The following is a 19,025-nucleotide window of genomic DNA, read 5'->3' on the forward strand; positions in this document are numbered from 1 at the left end:
CTTGCTAAAAATTTGGATTCTATCCCCAAACTATAGGGAACTAGCTAACAGGAGAATTTAAAGATTCGCCTCTTAGACTCCAGCAGAAGATGGAGGTATGGGTAGGGTGGGCAGCATGAAAATAACAGGGAGGAGTTTGGTTTGTGTCTTCCTCTGTTACACTCCAGAGATGACCAAAAAGGGGGCACTTCTCACAATGGCAGACACCATCAACTGAACCCTTTCCCAGTGAGTGTCAACATGGCCTTGAAATCCTTCTCAGTTCAACATTCCAGAAGGTACTCCCAATTGGCAGAATGGGCTTGTAAGGTCACACTTATTTGTCACCCTGGTGCTAAAGTATGAGCCCTGGGAGAGCAGGAATTTTGTTGACTTTATATCACGGTTGTATCCTCAGTGCTTAGTGCAGTGTCTGAGGCACAACAGTTGCTCAGTAAGTGTTTCTTAAATTGAATGAATCTATCTTTCTCAATCTGCCTTTACTTATTTGTGGTCCTGACCTCACATCCTCCACCTCCGGGGGACATATGTCTCACACTGTTTAGTACTGGGATGCAGCACTTACGCTCTGCACCTCTCCGTGTATCTTTTGCAGGTCCCACTGGGTGATGGGCTGGCTAACTCAGAGGCTAAATGAATTTGAGTAAAGGTGTGAATGGCTGATAAGAGCTCAGTACTTTCAGAGAGAACTTACATTTTCATAGCAGATAAGAAATGGGAGTTATGAAGACTTTCTGATATCAGAGGTGGAAACTGGAAGAAATGTCTTTGAGCTTTTTCAACACCCTGTCTTCCAAAGAAGAACGACAAGACCTCTTGGCATAGGTCTTTTCCAAGAATCTTTCCAAAGCAAATGGGTCCAAGAATGTAAGGCAGGAGAGCAATCTGCTAAAAAGTACTCCATACCTGCTTGTACCGCCTCTTCTGAGTATACTGTAGCCACAATTTGATACACTTGCACAGCAGTGCTATCCTGAAACAAAAGGAAGAACATCGAGTTTTTAAAACTTTGTTTTAAGGCAGGTAAATCGGGGTACAGTTACTTCCTGTGAGTTAAAGGCACCCTATGGGCTTATTAGTTTCATTCTAGGAGAGAGGGCAGTAAGAACCTGGTATCTAATGTAAAATCTGTCAACCTCTGATTCTGGACTGTGGATTGCCTAAAATGTTGACAACTTTCCTGTAAAACTTAATTAGACCACCAAAAGCACAGTAGCTCTGGAGTTTAGGAAATATGTATGAAGTCCCCTAGATAGCCTGAACTTCCTGGTTTCATGGCCGAAGCCTGGGGGTCCATGACATGTTGCCTCTCACACTAGGTTTTGTAAACCAGGGTTTGGAATAATGTGTCTTGAGAACTCTAAATGAGTCAGTTAATTATTGGAATTCTCACTAACTCATTAAAAAATGCTTCAAAATTGGACCTAAACTATGCAAAAGAAGTTGATTATACTGTGCAGGGAGGGAAAGGGGAGAGCAAAGAAAGGGAGGGCATGTTCGACATTTCTGGCAGCAAGGGAGTTCATACTTCCCTGCTCTGCGGAGTAAGATCTTACTCTTCCTTGTAGGGAGGGGACCAGGCAACTTTTATTTTTCCCTTTATACTTTCCACCCTATACATTCTGAGTTTTCCTCACAGAAATGTAGTGTTCTTATTTATTTTAACTGAACGACTAGCTCTAAAATATTCACAACATTCCCTGCACACTTTAAGACCAAGTCACAAATGTCCCTGACCCTTCTCTTTAACACTAGTAATGCATGAATTCTAACTTGGGAACATATTGATGCCTGTAGAACCAAGGCAGTGAGCGACCAGGCACATACTCCCAACTATGGTGGCCAAGAACTGATGCACATATGCTTATTCTATCTCCCATCTGATCAGCCAAAATCCCAAATTCAGGAACAAACGGTTTATAGCAGGACCTCCACCCCAGCAGGCCTTTCTGAATCTGCCACACTCATGCATAGAAGGGCAAGCGATTACCCCGGGAAAACAGTAAGTCAGAGGCACAAAGTCCCTGAGAGCCAGGGATGAAGCCAGAGTCCCTACCTGTAGTGGTCCCAGGCAGCATGCAGTAAGGGCAGCTGCTCTCTTTCCTTTTTCTCCTCAATCTGAGACTGCCAGAGGTTCCAGAACCTGTGCAGCAGCTGAAGCATGGTAGGAAGAAAATGGAAATTTACTGAGATGAAAGGTAAAACAGTGAATCCTTACTCCAACAGACTGTGAGCTCCCCCAAAGCAGGAATTACCTCAGTTAGGAGCAGCCAACATACATTGGGCATACAAATTAATGATGGCTGAACTATAGAGCTATTCTGGGCCAACATAAAAGGCAAAAAGATGGTTCTTCCAGTCTATGGAAATCTAGATGAAGAAGCTATTCCTAATCTCACAGAAGACAAGGACATTTCAGAAAGCCATTCTGGAAATTAAAACTGATTTTATTGCATATTCCTACCTATGAAGTAGTCTTGCCTAAATGCTTAATTTCAATCTAAACAAGTCCTTAGATGTAATGATTATAGAAACCACGTAGATTAAAGGAAAATTAAATGATATCAAAAGGAAACAATCAGATAAATCAAGAACATAAAACACTGGGCCGGGTGTGGTGACTCACACCTGTAATCTCAGCACTTTGGGAGGCCAAGGTAGGCAGATCACCTGAGTTCTCAGGAGTTTGAGACCAGCCTGACCAACATGGAGAAACCCTGTCTCTACTAAAAATACAAAATTAGCCAGGCGTGGTGGCACATGCCTGTAATCCCAGCTACTTGGGAGGCTGAGGCAGGAGAATCACTTAAACCCGGGAGGTGGAGGTTGCGGTAAGCCGAGATCGCACCATTGCACTCCAGCCTGGGCAACAAGAGTGGAACTCCACCTCAAAACACTAACCAAAAAAAAAAACAAACAAACACAGAAACAAAAACCCCACAATAATATTCTACAAGGCTAGGCATGGTGGTGTGCACCTGTAGTCCTAGCTCCTCAGGAGGCTGAGGCAGGATATTCTCTTGAGCCCAGGAGGATGAGGCTACAATGACCTATGATCGCACCACTGCACTCTAGCCTGGATGACAGAGCGAGACCCTGTCTCTAAAAAGAATTATTATAATAAAAAATAAATTGTATATACAAAATAACTGGCCTGTCCTTTTTTTTAAAAAAAGGTAGTCATTTAAAAAAGTATACATTATGCTAAGTGAAATAAGCCAGTTGCAAAAGGACAAATACTGTATGATTACACCTATGAGGTCTCTAGAATAATCAAGTTTATAGAGACAGAAAGTAGAATGGTGGTTTCCAGGGGCTGAGGAAAGAGGAAATGGGTTCAGAGTTTCAGTTTTGCAAGATGAAAAAGTTCTAGAGATGAATAGTATGATTGCACAATGAGGATGTACATGCCACTGAACTGTACACTTAAAAATGGTTAAGGTGACAAAGTTTAAGTGATCCTGTGATCCCAGCTACTTGGGAGGCTGAGACACGAGAACTGCTTGAACTTGGGAGGCAGAGGTTGCAGTGAGTCGAGATCGCACCACTGCAGCTGCACTCCAGCCTGGGTGACAGAGCAAGACCCTGTCTCAAAAATAAATAAATAAATAAATAAAGTGTATTTGGGTACAGTGGCTCACACCTGTAATCCCAGCACTTTGAGAGGCTAAGGTGGGCAGATCACTTGAGCCCAGGAGTTTGAGACCAGCCTAGGCAACACAGTGGGACCCCGTCTCTATAAAAAATACCAAAATTAGCTGGGTGTGGTGGCTTACAGCTCTAGTCCCAACTACTTGGGAGGCTGAGGCAGGAGGATCACCTGAGCCTGGGAGGTTGAGGCTGCAGTAAGCCACTGCACTACAGCCTGGGTGACAGAACAACACCCTGCCTCTAAATAAGCAGAGAAAGAAAGTGTGTTTGTATCACTACATCCCCTAGGTCAAGGTCAAAATCCACAGTCCCTGAACTTTGAGTCAACTATCCATTTTCTTAGCAAACGGATAAAAAAAATGGGATCAAACAAGGCAAAAACAAGAGTTTTTCTATCAGTAGGCATGGATTACCAAAGAAAATGCAAACTAAAGAGGCCGAGCACAGTGGCTCACGCCTGTAATCCCAGCACTTTGCGAGGCTGAGGCGGGCGGATCATCTGAAGTCAGGAGTTCGAGACCAGCCTGGCCAATGTGGTGAAACCTCGTCTCTACTACAAATACAAAAATTAGCCAGGTGTAGTGGCGCATGCCTGTAATTCCAGCTACTCGGGAGGCTGAGGCAGGAGAGTCGCTTGAACCTCGGAGGCGGAGGTTGCAGTGAGCTTAGACTGTGCCACTGCACTCCAGCTCGGGCAACAGAGAAAGACTCTGTCAAAAAAAAAAAAAAAAAAAAGAAGAGAGAGAAAAGAAAATGCAAACTAAGGTGTTAGAGTTGATAGTCTGGACAAATCTTGAAGCACAAAAGTCTTTTTAAAAAGAGTTCTGGCCGGGCGCGGTGGCTCAAGCCTGTAATCCCAGCACTTTGGGAGGCCGAGACGGGCGGATCACGAGGTCAGGAGATCGAGACCATCCTGGCTAATACGGTGAAACCCCGTCTCTACTAAAAAATACAAAAAACTAGCCGGGCGAGGTGGCGGGCGCCTGTAGTCCCAGCTACTCGGGAGGCTGAGACAGGAGAATGCCGTAAACCTGGGAGTCAGAGCTTGCAGTGAGCTGAGATCCGGCCACTGCACTCCAGCCTGGGCGACAGAGCGAGACTCCGTCTCAAAAAAAAAAATAAATAAATAAATAAAAATAAACAAATAAATAAATAAATAAATAGAGTTCTGCTTAATTTGGCAAGACTGAAAAAAGAGCAAGAGAGAATGGCCATCAGGAGAGGTCCCTTGATACAGACGACAACCCTTACCGTGACACCATGCTGCCGGTGAGCGAGATTCCTTCTTATTTGCTGGAGATGGGCGTGGGTCACGTTGTCTTTTAGGGCTCTAAAGCAAAAATACTGTGCAAAGAAAGGACACAACTGATTACAAGGACTGGAATCAGTAGAGTCTGTAAACCAAGAGCAGGTGAAGGCAGACCGCGCCTCAAATGACGGGAGAGAAGCGTGGTCACAGCTTCTCATAGCTGTTATTTCCCTGAGTGTGGTTCTCTACTTTGAGATTCACCTGGGAGTCTAACACAAGCCAGTCTGCACAGCAGGCACTTAATAAATATTTGCTGAACCTCCCTGCTGTCCATCTATACTGCACAAGAACAAACACGCCCACACCAGGAGAGAACGCCACAATCCACACGACAATTCTACAGACCAAGGGTAAACATCAACTGTTGCCTGTCAGAAAAAGACAGACTTTTTGTCTGTGATGGTTTTGTGTTTTTGTTTTTTTCCCATATGGGCTCAGTGCGTACATTTATATGACTATAATTGCAGAGCTGCTAAAACGGAAGAAGGAATCTTTAGTGAAAGGAAGGGCTGGGGTTGGGCCAGGATGGACCTGGATCCAGCTCCATCAATAATGCCTAAAAGGCCAGGTGCAGTGGCTCACACCTGTAATCCCAACACTTTAGGATGCTGAGGCAGGAGGACCGCTTGAGCACAGGAGTTCAAGACCAGCCTGGCCAACAGAGGGAGACTCTGTATAAAAAACTAAAAAATTAGGCCTGGCACCTGTAATCCCAGCACTTTGGGAGGCTGAGGTGGGTGGATCACAAGGCCAGGAGATCGAGACCATCTTGGCTAACACGGTGAAACCCCGTCTCCACTAAAAATACAAAAAACTAGCTGGGCATGGTGGCAGGCACCTGTAGTCCCAGCTACTCGGGAGGCTGACGCAGGAGAATGGCATGAACCCAGGAGAATGGTGTGAACCCCAGAGGCAGAGCTTGCGGTGAGCCGAGATCATGCCACTGTACTCCAGCCTGGGAGACAGAGCGAGACTCCGTCTCAAAAAAAAAAAAAAAAAAAAAAAAAATCTAAAATATTAGTTGGGCATGGTAGCATGTGCCTGTGGTCCCAGCTACTTGGGAGGCTGAGGTGGAAGGATCACTTGAGTCCAGGAGTTCAAGGCTGCAGCAAGCTACGATTGTAACATGGCACTTCAGCCTGGGTGACAGAGGAGATCCTATCTCTAATAATAATAATAATAATGCCTCAACACTGGGCATGGTGGCACATGCCTATAGTCCCAGCTACTCAGGAGGCTGAGGTGGGAGGATTGCTTGAGCCCAGAAGTTTGAATCCAGCCTGGACAACATAGTGAGACTCCATCCCTAAAAAATAATAATGCCTCACAAATTGACTAAGCAAAGCTTATTTGCCCATATTTCCCCAAGCCTTAGGCTTCAATTTTCTGAGACAGAAGTGAAGATATCAGACTGGATTAGGGTTTTTTGTACTGTGCTTTGTGGAGCCCCACAGGCTCCTGAAAACATTCGAAGACCACCTCGTATAGCAAGGGAAGGGAACAGTAGCAGGTAGAACAGGGACTGACTCCCTGACATGCTTCAACCACAGCATGGCTACTTTGATCTATTTTATAAATGAGGCTTCTGCCACTCAAAAGGGGTTTTTCCCATGTAAAAAAAAAGCTCAGGACTAAATCTCTGAGGTTCCTTTACAGCTCCAAAGCCCTCTGACCCTACACCATTAGCACCTGTAATCCAAAATGAAAATAGGGACACCTACAATGAAAGGAGGGTTTCATGACGAAAACTCACCCATAGCTGACTGCATTTAATGAAGGTGATAGGGGTCAGGGTACCCCAAGAGTGGATACCCAAGCAAGGCTGCCGAGTGGAGCCATGCCAGGATGCAGGGCTCTTACCAGCTGGCTGTGCCTGTGGTGCTCTTCTGCCATCTCACACCGGGCAGCTTCTTCTGCACACAGCAGCATATCTGCCAGGAAGTGAAGGCCTCCAGTCTCAACAAGGTTCTGGCCCCTAAACAGTGCATTCTCAGCAAGCCACCTGAAGGGTCGTGGCTATCGGGGATAACACACGTGCCAGGTGGGCTGAGGTGCACCTCTGTCTACTCCTGATGACCCAGGGAAGCAGTGGGCAAAGGGAAACCCCGTCAGTTACTGATCAAACATCTGGTCTTGCACTCCTCCCCTTGAATGCCCATGAGATGAGAGGCAAAAATTACCTGAGATAAACTGCTACCAATTTCAGTAAACATTTAGAAATCACCACATCTAAAGCAGAATCTGCTCCTTTTTCTGTAATCACTGTTTTGGCATCACAATCCAGTCAGATGTTTGAGCTAAAAACCTTGGAGTTATTTTCAAACCTTTTCTCCTCCCACTCTCATCTAATCGGTCGCCAAGTCCATCTGTTCTCTTCCTAAATCTCTTGGCTCTCTCCAACCCCTCCTGCTCTTCTGTCCCCACTCCCAACACCGTGCAGTTCATCTGACTCATCCCTTACGCAGACTGGTAAGTGAGCCTCCTCCCATAACTGGTCTCCCACTGGTGCTAGCCTCTCTCCGCTAATCCAGAATTATCCTTTCCAATGCACAAATCTGACTGCATTTCTTTTCCTTCTTTTTTTTTTTTTTTTTTAAGAGACTAGGTCTCACTCTGTCACCCAGGCTGGAGGGCAAGGGTGCCATCATAGTTCACTGTAGCCTCAAACTCCTGGGTTCAAGTGATCCCCGTAAAGCACTCGGATTACAGGTGTGAGCCACTGCCCCCAGCCTCTTCTCTTCTTAAAAACCTCTGATGCCAGGTGTGATGGTGTGTGCCTGTAGTTCCACCTACTTGGGAGGCTGAGGAGGGAGGATTGCTTAAGCCTAGGAGTTCAAGACTGTAGTAAGCTACCATTGTGCCTGTGAAAGCCACTGCACTCCAGCCTGGGCAACATGTGACCCTGTCTCTAAATTTTAAAAAGTTAAAAAACCTCTAGAGGTTCCTGCTTCTACCTTCCCACCATCCATAGCTCTACAGCTCACTAGATTCTTGAATGCTTTTCCTCACCTCTAAACCTGCATAAATGTCATTCATTTTTGCCTTTTCCAACCTTCTGCAGTCTTCCCCTAAGACATCAACCTTCCCAACTTCTCATCTCCTATGACTTAAATTCTGCACAAACATTACCTCCTTGGCTGAATCTCCACAGTCGCTCTCACAGGACTTGATACAAACCTTTATGACAGCAGTTATCATGCCATATTTAAAGACCCATTTTCATGTTTATTTTCCCCACTAGACAATGAACTACCATTAGTCTGAGCTTCCTCGTATCCAAGGATTTAAGCAGGAGTTTACACAAAGCAAGACTTTGATGAACAAATAAAATGTATGGATGAACATCCTAGGCAGTCCAGATTCTTATACTTGGGCACACAGTATGGTAGGGGTAGTGATTAAGAATACGGCTGGGTGGCCGGGCGAGGTGGCTCACGCCTGTAATCCCAGCCCTTTGGGAGGCTGAGGCGGGTGGATCACCTGAGGTCATCAGGAGTTTGAGACCAGCCTGGCCAACATCTAGAAACCCTGTCTCTACTAAAAATACAAAAAAAAATTAGCCAGGCATGGTGGTGCATGCCTGTAATCCCAGCTACTCATGGGGCTGAGGCAGAACTGCTTGAACCCGGGAGGCAGAGGTTGTGGTGAGCCAAGATTGGGCCATTGCACTCCAGCCTGGGCAGCAAGAGCGAAAACTCCATCTTAAAAAAAAAAAGCAAAAAAAAAAAAGCATAGGTACACAGGGCTGGACGTGGTGGCTCATCCCTGTGATCCCACTACTTTAAGAGGCTGAGGCAAGTGGATCACTTTGGGTCAGGAGTTTGAGACCAGCCTGGCCAATATGGAGAAACCCCATGTCTACTAAAAGCACAAAAATTAGCCGGGCGTGGTGGTGGGCATCTGTAATCCCAGCTACTCAGGAGGCTGAGACAGGAGAATCGCTTGAACCCGAGAGGTGGAGGTTGCAGTGAGCTGAGATGGCACCACTGCAATTCAGCCTGGGTGATGGAGCAAGACTCTGTCTCAAAAAAAAAAAAAAAAAAAAAAAAAGAGGCTGGGTGCGGTGACTCATGCCTGCATGCTTGTAATCCCAGCACTTTGGGAGGCTGAGGCAGGTGGATCACCTGAGGTCATGAGTTCAAGACCAGTCCGGCCAACATGGCGAAACCCCATCTCTACTAAAAATACAAAAATTAGCCAGGCATGGTGGCACATGCCTGTAATCCCGGCTACTCGTGAGGCTGAGGCAGGAGAATCGCTTGAACCCGGGAGGCAGAGATTGCAATGAGCCAAGATTGTGCCACTGCACTCCAGCCTGGGTGACAGAGCAAGACTCCATCTCCAAAAAAAAAAAAAGAATATGTACACAGGAGTTAAAGGCCCAGGTTTTGAAAATCCTGAATCTGCCAATGACTTGTGACTTTAAAATACACTCAACTCCTCTGAATCTGTTTCCCTGTCTGTAGAATGACAATAGTGGCATCTACTCCACAGCACTGCTATGAGGATGAAGCATAGTGTCTGCTACATAGTAAAAGCGCAATAAATGGAAGCTTATGGTCACGGTGATGGTATCACCAAGAAAAAGCCAGTGGTGGCTATTTCCACCACCTAGTGGGCAGAGAAAAGCACTTATATTACAATACCAAAAAATGTTCATCAGGAAAGTGGGATTACACCTGAGGGAAAAGAAAAAGAATGCAATCAGGGAGGAGAAGAGAGGTGTGCTAGCAAGGTTCTATTTTGAAAGTTGGGTAATAAGATACATAGTTGTTCATTTTATTATTTTTAAACTATAAATATATAAGTACTCTTTTTATACACAATCCCAATTAAACAAAAAATTTTAAGACTGCCAACAGAGAAAAGGCTGTTGTAAATCGTTTGGCAGTTGTTTCCCATGTATCTCATGACTTTCGTTTCACGTGCTGCTGAGCTCCTGCTGTCCTGGCTGAGGCAATGGACAGCCTGGGTATCTGAAAGGATACAGTGTTTCCAGTGAGTAAAGGTGCGCCGCAGGGCCATCTTCCTGGCCAGTTTCTCCACCTGGGCATGGTAGGCATACAAGCTCTGCCTCTGCTCCCAGGCCTGCTGCCAGTCACAGAAGTGTATCTGGAGCACGGTGACATGATGAAATCGCTCAGCCATCTCTGCAACAGAGAAATAACTGCTGCTCCCTCAAGGTTAGAGGATGAACTGGAAACATCTTTAAGACAAGCTGAACCCCACTACTGGCGAGAGCAGGGGTTCAAGGCTACACACACACACACACACACAATGCTAAAAGTTTTTTGTTTTTTTTTTTTGAGTTGGAGTATCGCTCTGTCGCCCAGGCTGGAGTGCAGTGGCGCGATCTCAGCTTACTGCAACCTGTGCCTCCTGGGTTCAAGTGATTCTCCTGCCTCAGACTCCCGAGTTGCTGGAATTACAGGCATGCGCCACCATCCCTCGCTGATTTTTCTATATTTTAAGTAGAGACGGGGGGTTTCACCATGTTGGCCAGGCTGGTCTCGAACTCCTGACCTCAAGTGATCTGCCTGCCTCAGCCTCCCACAGTGCTGGGATTACAGACGTGAGCCACCACGCCCGGCCAAAATACATGTTTTTTTAAACCTTGAAAGGTCATTAGAAATCCCTGAGTTATATCTCCTCTCTCCAAGGAAAGAGAAAAGCTCTGTGATTTTAGGGAGGAGGGTGCTATAAAATCAGTTACATCAAAGGGCTGAGGCTTCTGGTTAGATACTGATAAACAGGAATGATAACTGTTGCTTTCAAAAGGACTGTTTTACTTTTGCTTCTAAACAAATGACTCCTGGATAGGACTTAGAGATTGAGTTAATGACATAAAATTCAGCTGCCATGCTGGCATAGGCTTTTTTGAGCTTTCAGCCAACCTGATCCTGGCTGCCAGCTTCATCTCCTTTTAATGCTAGTCAGATAATGGTCTGATGAGCTAGGGCCCGGGATGGGGATGGGAATCAGACCTGGAATTTGGATGCTGTAACTGGAGGCAGGCGTTAGTCTATAGCTTATCATGCTAAACAGCTTAATGCCTTCACATTCCAGGACTGGGCAACTGGACTGCTGGTCTGGGGTCACTATCCTCCAAAGAACACATTCGAACTCTCCCAAGAGACAGTGTTGGCGGCCTAAGAGATTTCTGCAGCGAGGTTTGGCTGAATGCCAGAGACCCCTAACCCAGTGTCTAGCACAGTGCTTGACTCACTTGGGTATAAACTCAATAAACTTAACTTTAAAAGTGTACCAATGTTCACATTTCTGTGTATTATTACTTCTGAATCTAACTAGGAAACAAAACCATATAAGCAATATCCAAAAAACTTGATATCAAAATCATATGCATTTGCATAATTGGAGACAAACAGAAACTATCCAAATATCTATTAATAGGAGAATGGCTAAGTATATTAAGGTAAGCCATCCTATAAAATATGAATAGTTGTTAAAAAAAATAACATTCATAGCTGGGCACGGTGGCTCATGCCTGTAATCTCAGCACTTTGGGAGGCTGAGGCGGGTGGATCACAAGGTCAGGAGATCGAGATCCTCCTGGATAACATGGTGAAACCCCGTCTCTATTAAAAATACAAAAAGTCAGCAGGGCACCATGTGGGTGCCTGTAGTCCCATCTTCTCCTGCTGAGGCAGGAGAATGGCGTGAACCTGGGAGGCGGAGCTTGCAGTGAGTGGAGATCACGCCACTGCACTCTAGCCTGGGCGACAGAGCAAGCCTCCATCTCAAAAAACAAAAGAAAAAAAAAATTGTGACAAATACTTAAGATGCAGGAAAATGTTGATTAACTGTGTGGAAAAAAGCAAGATACAAAGCCATAAGTTATCAACATATTAATCAAAATAATTACAATACTTATAGCATAATGAAAACCCTATTTAGATAAAAAATATACAGAAGAGGCCGGGTGCAGTGGCTCACGCCTGTAATCCCAGCACTTTGGGAGGCCAAGGCAGGGGGATCACCTGAAGTCAGGAGTTCAAAACCAGCCTGGCCAACTTGGTGAAACCCCATCTTTACTAAAAATACAAAAATTAGCTGGGCGAAGCGGTGGGCATCTGTGATCCCAGCTACTTGGGAGGCTGAGGCAGAAGAATCACTTGAACCCAGGAGGCGGAGGTTGCAGTGAGCTGAGATCGCACCACCGCACTCCAGCCTGAGCAACAAGAGCAAAACTCTGTCTCCAAAAAAACTCTATCTATAGATAGATAGATATAGATACATAAATAAAGGAAAAGGCCAAAGGGAAATAAGTTTGACTCAAGGATGATGTATTTTCCTCCTCAATCTCCTTTTACCAACATTTCTGGAGTAACGTCATTATATTACTTCTTAGTACAGTACCAACGGCAGCAGGAGAGTGGAAATTGTGACCAAATCCTCTGTCTTGAGAGCCTGGAGCTTCTTACTCACCATTCTGCTGTCTCTTCACTCTGCGAACTTGCAGGTATTCAAGCCAGGCCTTCAGAAATCTCTGTTTTTGCCAGTGCCGATGGTGTTTCACCGCGGAGACGACCTTCTGTTTCTCCTTCTGGACATACAGGAGCTGTTCCCGCCACTGTGACCAAGCCTGAAAACCAGAGAAGAGACAATAGTCAAAGGAGAGGCAGGAAAACAGGGTGAAGAGCAGGTGGAAAGGGAAAAGAGAAAGACACACACAGTGGAAAGGCTGAAATCAGAAACAAGGAAGTGGCAATCCCCTAGCGGGATCATAAGCTATGGGACTGTGGAGTAAAAGGGTCTTTAAGAGGGACATTCTGCTTTCAAAAGTAATTTTTTTCTGGATTACAAAAAAAAGAAGAAGAAAATCAGCAAGCAGATGCCAGGCGCAGTGGCTCATGCCTGTAATCCCAGCATTTTGGGAGGCCGAGGCAGGCGGATCACCTGAGGTCAGGAGTTTGAGACCAACCTGCCCAACATGGCGAAACCCCATCTCTACTAAAAATACAAAAACTTAGCTAGGCGTGATGGTGGCTGCCTGTAATCCCAGCTACTCAGGAGGTTGAGGCAGGAGAATTTCTTGAACGCGGGAGGCGGAGGTTGCGGGGAGCTGAGATCACACCACTGCACTCCGGCCTGGGCGACAAGAGTGACCAACTCAAAACAAAACCACAAACAAGCAGACAAGGAGCAGAAACGATCCGAGGGGTGACATAATTCATTCAGATTTGGGACAGGGGAGGGTCTGCCTTTTCTTCCAAAGTCAGAGGACGCTTACTGTAAAGTGGTCCTTTTTCAGGCAGATTAGTTCCAGGGATGCCTATCTATAGAAGCTAAGGGTCTATAAATGCACACCCTTAGATCAGTGATAATGCATGTCCTAATCTGAAGATGACTTAGACAAAGACTTCATATCTTTTCTTCAACCTGTCGCACCTCTCCTCTCCCTCCTCACAACTGAATACCATCGCTCCCATTTCACTAAGAAATAAAAGCAATCAAAAGAAAATTTCCTCAAGGTCCACCATGTTTAACCACCCACCTGCCCACGGGCTCTGTCTTCTCTCTCTCCTGCTACTCTGGATAAACCGTCCATCCTCCCACCAAAGTCAGTCCCCTCCTAACCCTGTCCCGCTCTGGCTACATCGCATCTTCCTAAGTTTACCGCCTTGGCAGCTGCCCTCTTATAAATCACGTTTTCACTCTCTATAGATTTCTGAAATCAGCATACCGATGTGCTATTATTTTCCCCATCCTAAAAAAATGTCTTCAGGATATAACAACTAAAAGCAATGGGTGACCTTTGATTAGACTATGGAAATGAAAATAGCAACAGGCCGGGCGCGGTGGCTCAAGCCTGTAATCCCAGCACTTTGGGAGGCCGAGATGGGTGGATCATGAGGTCAGGAGATCGAGACCATCCTGGCTAACACGGTGAAACCCCGTCTCTACTAAAAAATACAAAAAACTAGCCGGGCGAGGTGGCGGGCGCCTGTAGTCCCAGCTACTCGGGAGGCTGAGGCAGGAGAATGGCATAAACCCGGGAGGCGGAGCTTGCAGTGAGCCGAGATCTGGTCACTGCACTCCAGCCTGAGCGACAGAGACAGAGCAAGACTCCGTCTCAAAAAAAAAAAAAAAAAAAAGAAAATAGCAACAATATACAATTTTAATATGAACTGCATGTTACATATTATCATATCAATATTAAATTTCTTGGAATACAATAATGATATTATGGTTATGTGGGAGACTGCCCTTTTTAGGAGATATAAGCTTTAAGATAAACTTTGTGTCTATAATTTTAGAGCAGGTTGAGGCTGCAGTGAGCAGTGATCACACCACTGCACTCTAGTCTGGGCGACAGAGTGAGACCCTGTCTCAAAAAAATCAAACCAAACCAAACCAAACCAAAAAACCACAATGGGTTAAACTGGGTGAAATACATCCAGTATCCACCTTTTCTATGATTTGGTGTTTGTCAAAAATAAAAAGTTGTGGGGGGAAGATTGCCATCACAAAAATACTTTCTGAAAGGAATAAACCAGTGATTCTCAAAGAAAGCAACACCCCTCTCTAGACTCTAGACCACACTGTGCCGTCCAGCTAACACTTTGGTTCTTTCTGTTTCAAGCTCCTCAAAAGAGCTATTTTCTAATCTCTCTGTCTCCCAGGCAGGCCTTCTTGAGCCCACTCCCACGGCTTACTGAATGAAACTGCTCTTATCGAATGCATCGGCCATCTCCACGTTGCTCAATCCAAAGGTCAGATTTCAGTCCTCACCTCCCTCGATCTGCAAGGAGTGTCTGACAAAGCCTCCTCCTTCCTTCACCTGGCTTTTGGGATGTGTCCGGGTCCCTGCTTTGTTTCTGTTGCTGACTCCCACCTCTGTGCCCCTCGCAGGCTCAGCCCTGGAACCTCTCCTCTAGTTACACTCACTCCCTTTATTTTTTCGCACACCCTAGTAGGTTTTTTTAAAAAAAGAGATGGGGTCTATGTTGTTCAGGCTGGTCTTGAACTCCTGGGTTCAAGCAATCCTCCCGCCTCAGCCTCCCAAAGTGCTGGGATTTACAGGCATGAGCCACCGCACCCCGCCCACTCTAGTAACTTCATATACCATCTGCCTACTGAGAACTCCTGAATTTCCCAAATGTACCTCCTATCCTGGCCCCATCCTCAATATTCCACACATATATCCCAATATCCCACTGCTTCCTTAACATATCTTCTTGTGGATATTCAAAAGGCCTATCAGGCTGAAGATACAGAGGCCAGAATTGGGCTCCTCCTAATCTCTTCCCACAAACCTGCTTCTCCTGCAGTCTTTCCTATTTCAGTAAATGGCACTCCGTTGTTACAATTCCCCAGGCCAAAACTTGGAAGTCATCTTGGACTCTAAAACTTCGTATCTCATCCACACATCTTTTAAAGGTGTCGGTTACATCTTTAAAAGATATCCAGAATCCAACTACCGTCTTCTTATCATCTTTGTGCAAAATCTCACCCGGAATTTCATAATAGCTTCTCACCTGTTCTCCCTGTTTATATCCTTGATCATCTCTGGTTATTTATTTATCTATTTAGAGACAAGGTCTCACTCTGTCACCCAGACTGCCAGACTGAAGTGCAGTGGCAAGAATACTGCTCACTGGCCGGGCGCGGTGGCTCAAGCCTGTAATCCCAGCACTTTGGGAGGCCGAGACGGGCGGATCACGAGGTCGGGAGATCGAGACCATCCTGGCTAACATGGTGAAACCCCGTCTCTACTAAAAAATACAAAAAAAAAACTAGCCGGGCGAGGTGGCGGGCGCCTGTAGTCCCAGCTGCTCGGGAGGCTGAGGCAGGAGAATGGCATCAACTCGGGAGGCGGAGCTTGCAGTGAGCTGAGATCCGGCCACTGCACTCCAGCCTGGGCGGCAGAGCGAGACTCTGTCTCAAAAAAAAAAAAAAAAAAAAAAAAAAAAAAGAATACTGCTCACTGCAGCCCTAATCTCCTGGGCTTAAGCAATCTTCCTGCCTCAGCCTCCTGAGCAGCCGGGACCACAGGCATGCACCACCATGCCCAGCTATTTTTTTTTTTTTTTTTTTGAGACAGGGTCTTATTCCATTGCCCAGGCTAGAGGGCAGTGGCGCAATCATAGCTCACTACAGCCTCAACTTCCCGGACTCAGGTGATCGTCCCACTTAGCCTCCTGAGTAGCTGGGACTACAGACACATGCCACCATACCAGGATAATTTTTTGTATTTTTTGTAGAGACAGGGTTTTACCTTGTTGTCCAGGCTGGTCTCAAACGCTGGGGCTCAAGCTGTCCACCCGCCTTGGCTTCCCAAAGTGCTGGGATTACAGACATCTGCCACCATGCCTGGCTCTGATGTATTCCTAACACGACAGCCAGAGTGGTCCTTTTTGGTTTGCTTTAATTCTTAGGTCACTTACTCTGTTTTATATGACAATTTCCCTTCCTGCTTTTTTTTCTCTTTCATGCCATCAATCTACTAGAGAAATCAAGTCATCTATCCTATAAAATGTCCTACATTTTGGATGTGACTGACTGTAATCTCGAGGTGTCTTTAACTTGTTACTCTGACCCCTGTATTTCCTATAAACTGAGAGACTTGCATTAGGCTTGGAGTCATGTTCAATTTTTTAGGCAAGAACAGTTCATGAATGTGGCTGGGTACTTCCACTTACATAGTATCATGAGGCACATCAAGTCTGGCTGCCATAGTTGTAGCAATGCCAAGATTGTCTGGTGGATTCAGACGGCAGGTAGCCAGATTTCTCCTGTATTTTCCCACCATCCTCTCACCTAGTGATGGCTGCCTAGATCTGTGTCCTCATTAGAGGTGGCAAAACAGCAATTTTCTCTTCTAGTACTCCTTCTGCATTTATTAACTGGAATTCTATAAAGAAGCCTTCTCTCTCGTTAACCCTCTGGTTTCTTGGAGTTAACAGTTTATACAGGAAAGGTGGGATAAATGCTTCATTTTTTGCCTTCATTAATTTTTAAAGAATTGAGTTACTCCCCTAACAACCCAAAATCATGACCGACGAGTTCCACTTTCTTTTAAAGTTATTTCAAATGCATGAATTTTATGTACTTGATGTTTTCAATCTACTGGGCTCAAGTGATCCTCCTGCCTCAGCTTCCTGAGTAGCTGGGACTACAGGCACCACCATGCCTAGCTTATTGTTTTTTGATGCTCAAACTTTTCTATCTTAAGCCCCGGGAACCCTTCCAAATTGGTCCCTGAGTCCTTCTGACACAATTCCATTAGCTTTTGTTAAGTTCCTCAGTCTTCACCACACTATGTCCTAGGTGTATCTTGTCTATTTCCTGCCCCAGACCTATAATCAGCCATTTCTCTAAAAAGCCCTGCTTCCTATTAGTGGGAAATAGTTAAGACCACAACTTGGGCACTGGGGATACTAAATGCTATACTACTGGTCACTGCTTCTAAGTCTTTTCAGTAAATAGAGTTAGAAATGCTTTTTTTTTTTTTTGAGACAGGGTCTCACTCTGTCACCCAGGCTGGAGTGCAGTTGGCACAATCTTGGCTCACTGCAACCTCTGCCTCCTGGATTCGAATGATTCTCGTGCCTCAGCCTCCCGAGTAGCTGGGATTACAGGTGCCCACCACCACCACGCCCAGCTAATTTTTTTATATGTTTAGTAGAGATGGGGTATCACCATGTTGGCCAGGCTGTTCTCAAACTCCTGACCTCGGGTGATCCACCTGCCTCTGCCTCCCAAAGTGCTGGGAGCCACCGTGCCAGGCCAGAAATGTATTTATGGTTATATACACACATATATATACACATACACATATATACACATATATATACATACACATATGCACACATATATATACATATATATACACATACATATATAATTGAGTCCATATTGATATTTACAGTTCCAACTGCAGATTTAATTTCTTTAATTTTTATACTTGTAATCTTTTCTATTGAAGATCTTTATTCCTAACAACACTGCCATAATTATTTGCTTTATCTTACAATGTAACTATATTTTCAATACAACAATTTCAAACCTCCTAGTAACAATAACACTTGTTTAATAAGAATGTGGTTTTAGATTTCTTAGCAGTTCATTATGTCCTTTTAACACATTCCACCAGGGTGAACAATCAAAATATTGTATTTTAAAGTTACTTGAAGTAATTTTTTCTGTGTAGTCATTGCCACAAACTTGATATGTTTATTTCAGTTTGTTTTGAAAATATATCAATTGTTTTTTTATTTACTCTTGCTTTGTAATTATATAAAATATTTGCATAGTTCTGAAGTTAAAACTATGTAACAAAGTAAATTCACAGAAGTACTCTATTCCTATACTCTTCCCTCCCTCCTCCTATAGGTAACCATTTTTTGGTAAGTTTTTCATTTATTTTTCCATTATTCCTTCTTGAAAATATAAGCAAACACAGACATACACACACACACCACAAACACACAGACACACATTCATATATATCCTTCCCTTTCTTACCCCAAAAGCAGTACACTATGAATCAGAGAATCCTGTTAAGAGGTAGGTACAATCATGTTACGCCTCTGCTCAGAGCCAGCAGCTCTTCACCTTCCCAGGAATAAAAGTCAAAGCCTTTTTTCTCAAGTGCTGCCTGCAAGGCCCTACGTTCTGGCTGTTACCTCATGATCTCATCCTTCCTACTCTCCCTTCTCAAGCTCAGCAATATGAGATATATCAAATTCATAGATGAAATGACTCAATTCTAACCTAATAAGCTGTCAGTATACTGCAATACAAATCCTAATAGGCTGAGCCAGGTGCGGTAGCTCACGCCTGTTAATTCCAGCACTTTGGGAGGCCAAGGCAGGCAGATCACGAGGTCAGGAGATCGAGACCCTCCTGACTAACACGGTGAAACCCCATCTCTACTAAAAATACAAAAAAATAGCCGGGTGAGGTGGCGGGCACCTGTAGTCCCATCTACTAGGGAGGCTGAGGCAAGAGAATGGTGTGAACTTGGGAGGCGGAGCTTGCAGCGAGCCAAGATCGTACCACTGTACTCCAGTGGGTGGGTGACAGAGCGAGACTCTGTCTC

The 19,025-nt window shown here is 45.0% G+C and overlaps 1 protein-coding gene across 3 annotated transcripts in view; it reads right to left on the reverse strand.

Moving 5' to 3' along the window:
- Positions 1-19,025, reverse strand: part of SFI1 (SFI1 centrin binding protein) — a 115,759-nt gene that overhangs the window by 31,403 nt on the left and 65,331 nt on the right. For all 3 annotated transcript variants that reach the window (XM_050806680.1, XM_050806679.1, XM_050806678.1), the window contains 6 exons: positions 12,407-12,563; positions 9,949-10,110; positions 6,821-6,891; positions 4,903-4,995; positions 2,057-2,154; positions 907-973 (listed from right to left, as the gene is read on the reverse strand). In XM_050806680.1, the coding sequence (XP_050662637.1) occupies positions 907-973; positions 2,057-2,154; positions 4,903-4,995; positions 6,821-6,891; positions 9,949-10,110; positions 12,407-12,563 (648 nt within the window). The remainder of the gene's footprint in view (positions 1-906; positions 974-2,056; positions 2,155-4,902; positions 4,996-6,820; positions 6,892-9,948; positions 10,111-12,406; positions 12,564-19,025) is intronic.

This window comes from Macaca thibetana, chromosome 10 (assembly GCF_024542745.1).
Source record: "Macaca thibetana thibetana isolate TM-01 chromosome 10, ASM2454274v1, whole genome shotgun sequence".
NCBI classification, from domain to species: domain Eukaryota; kingdom Metazoa; phylum Chordata; class Mammalia; order Primates; family Cercopithecidae; genus Macaca; species Macaca thibetana.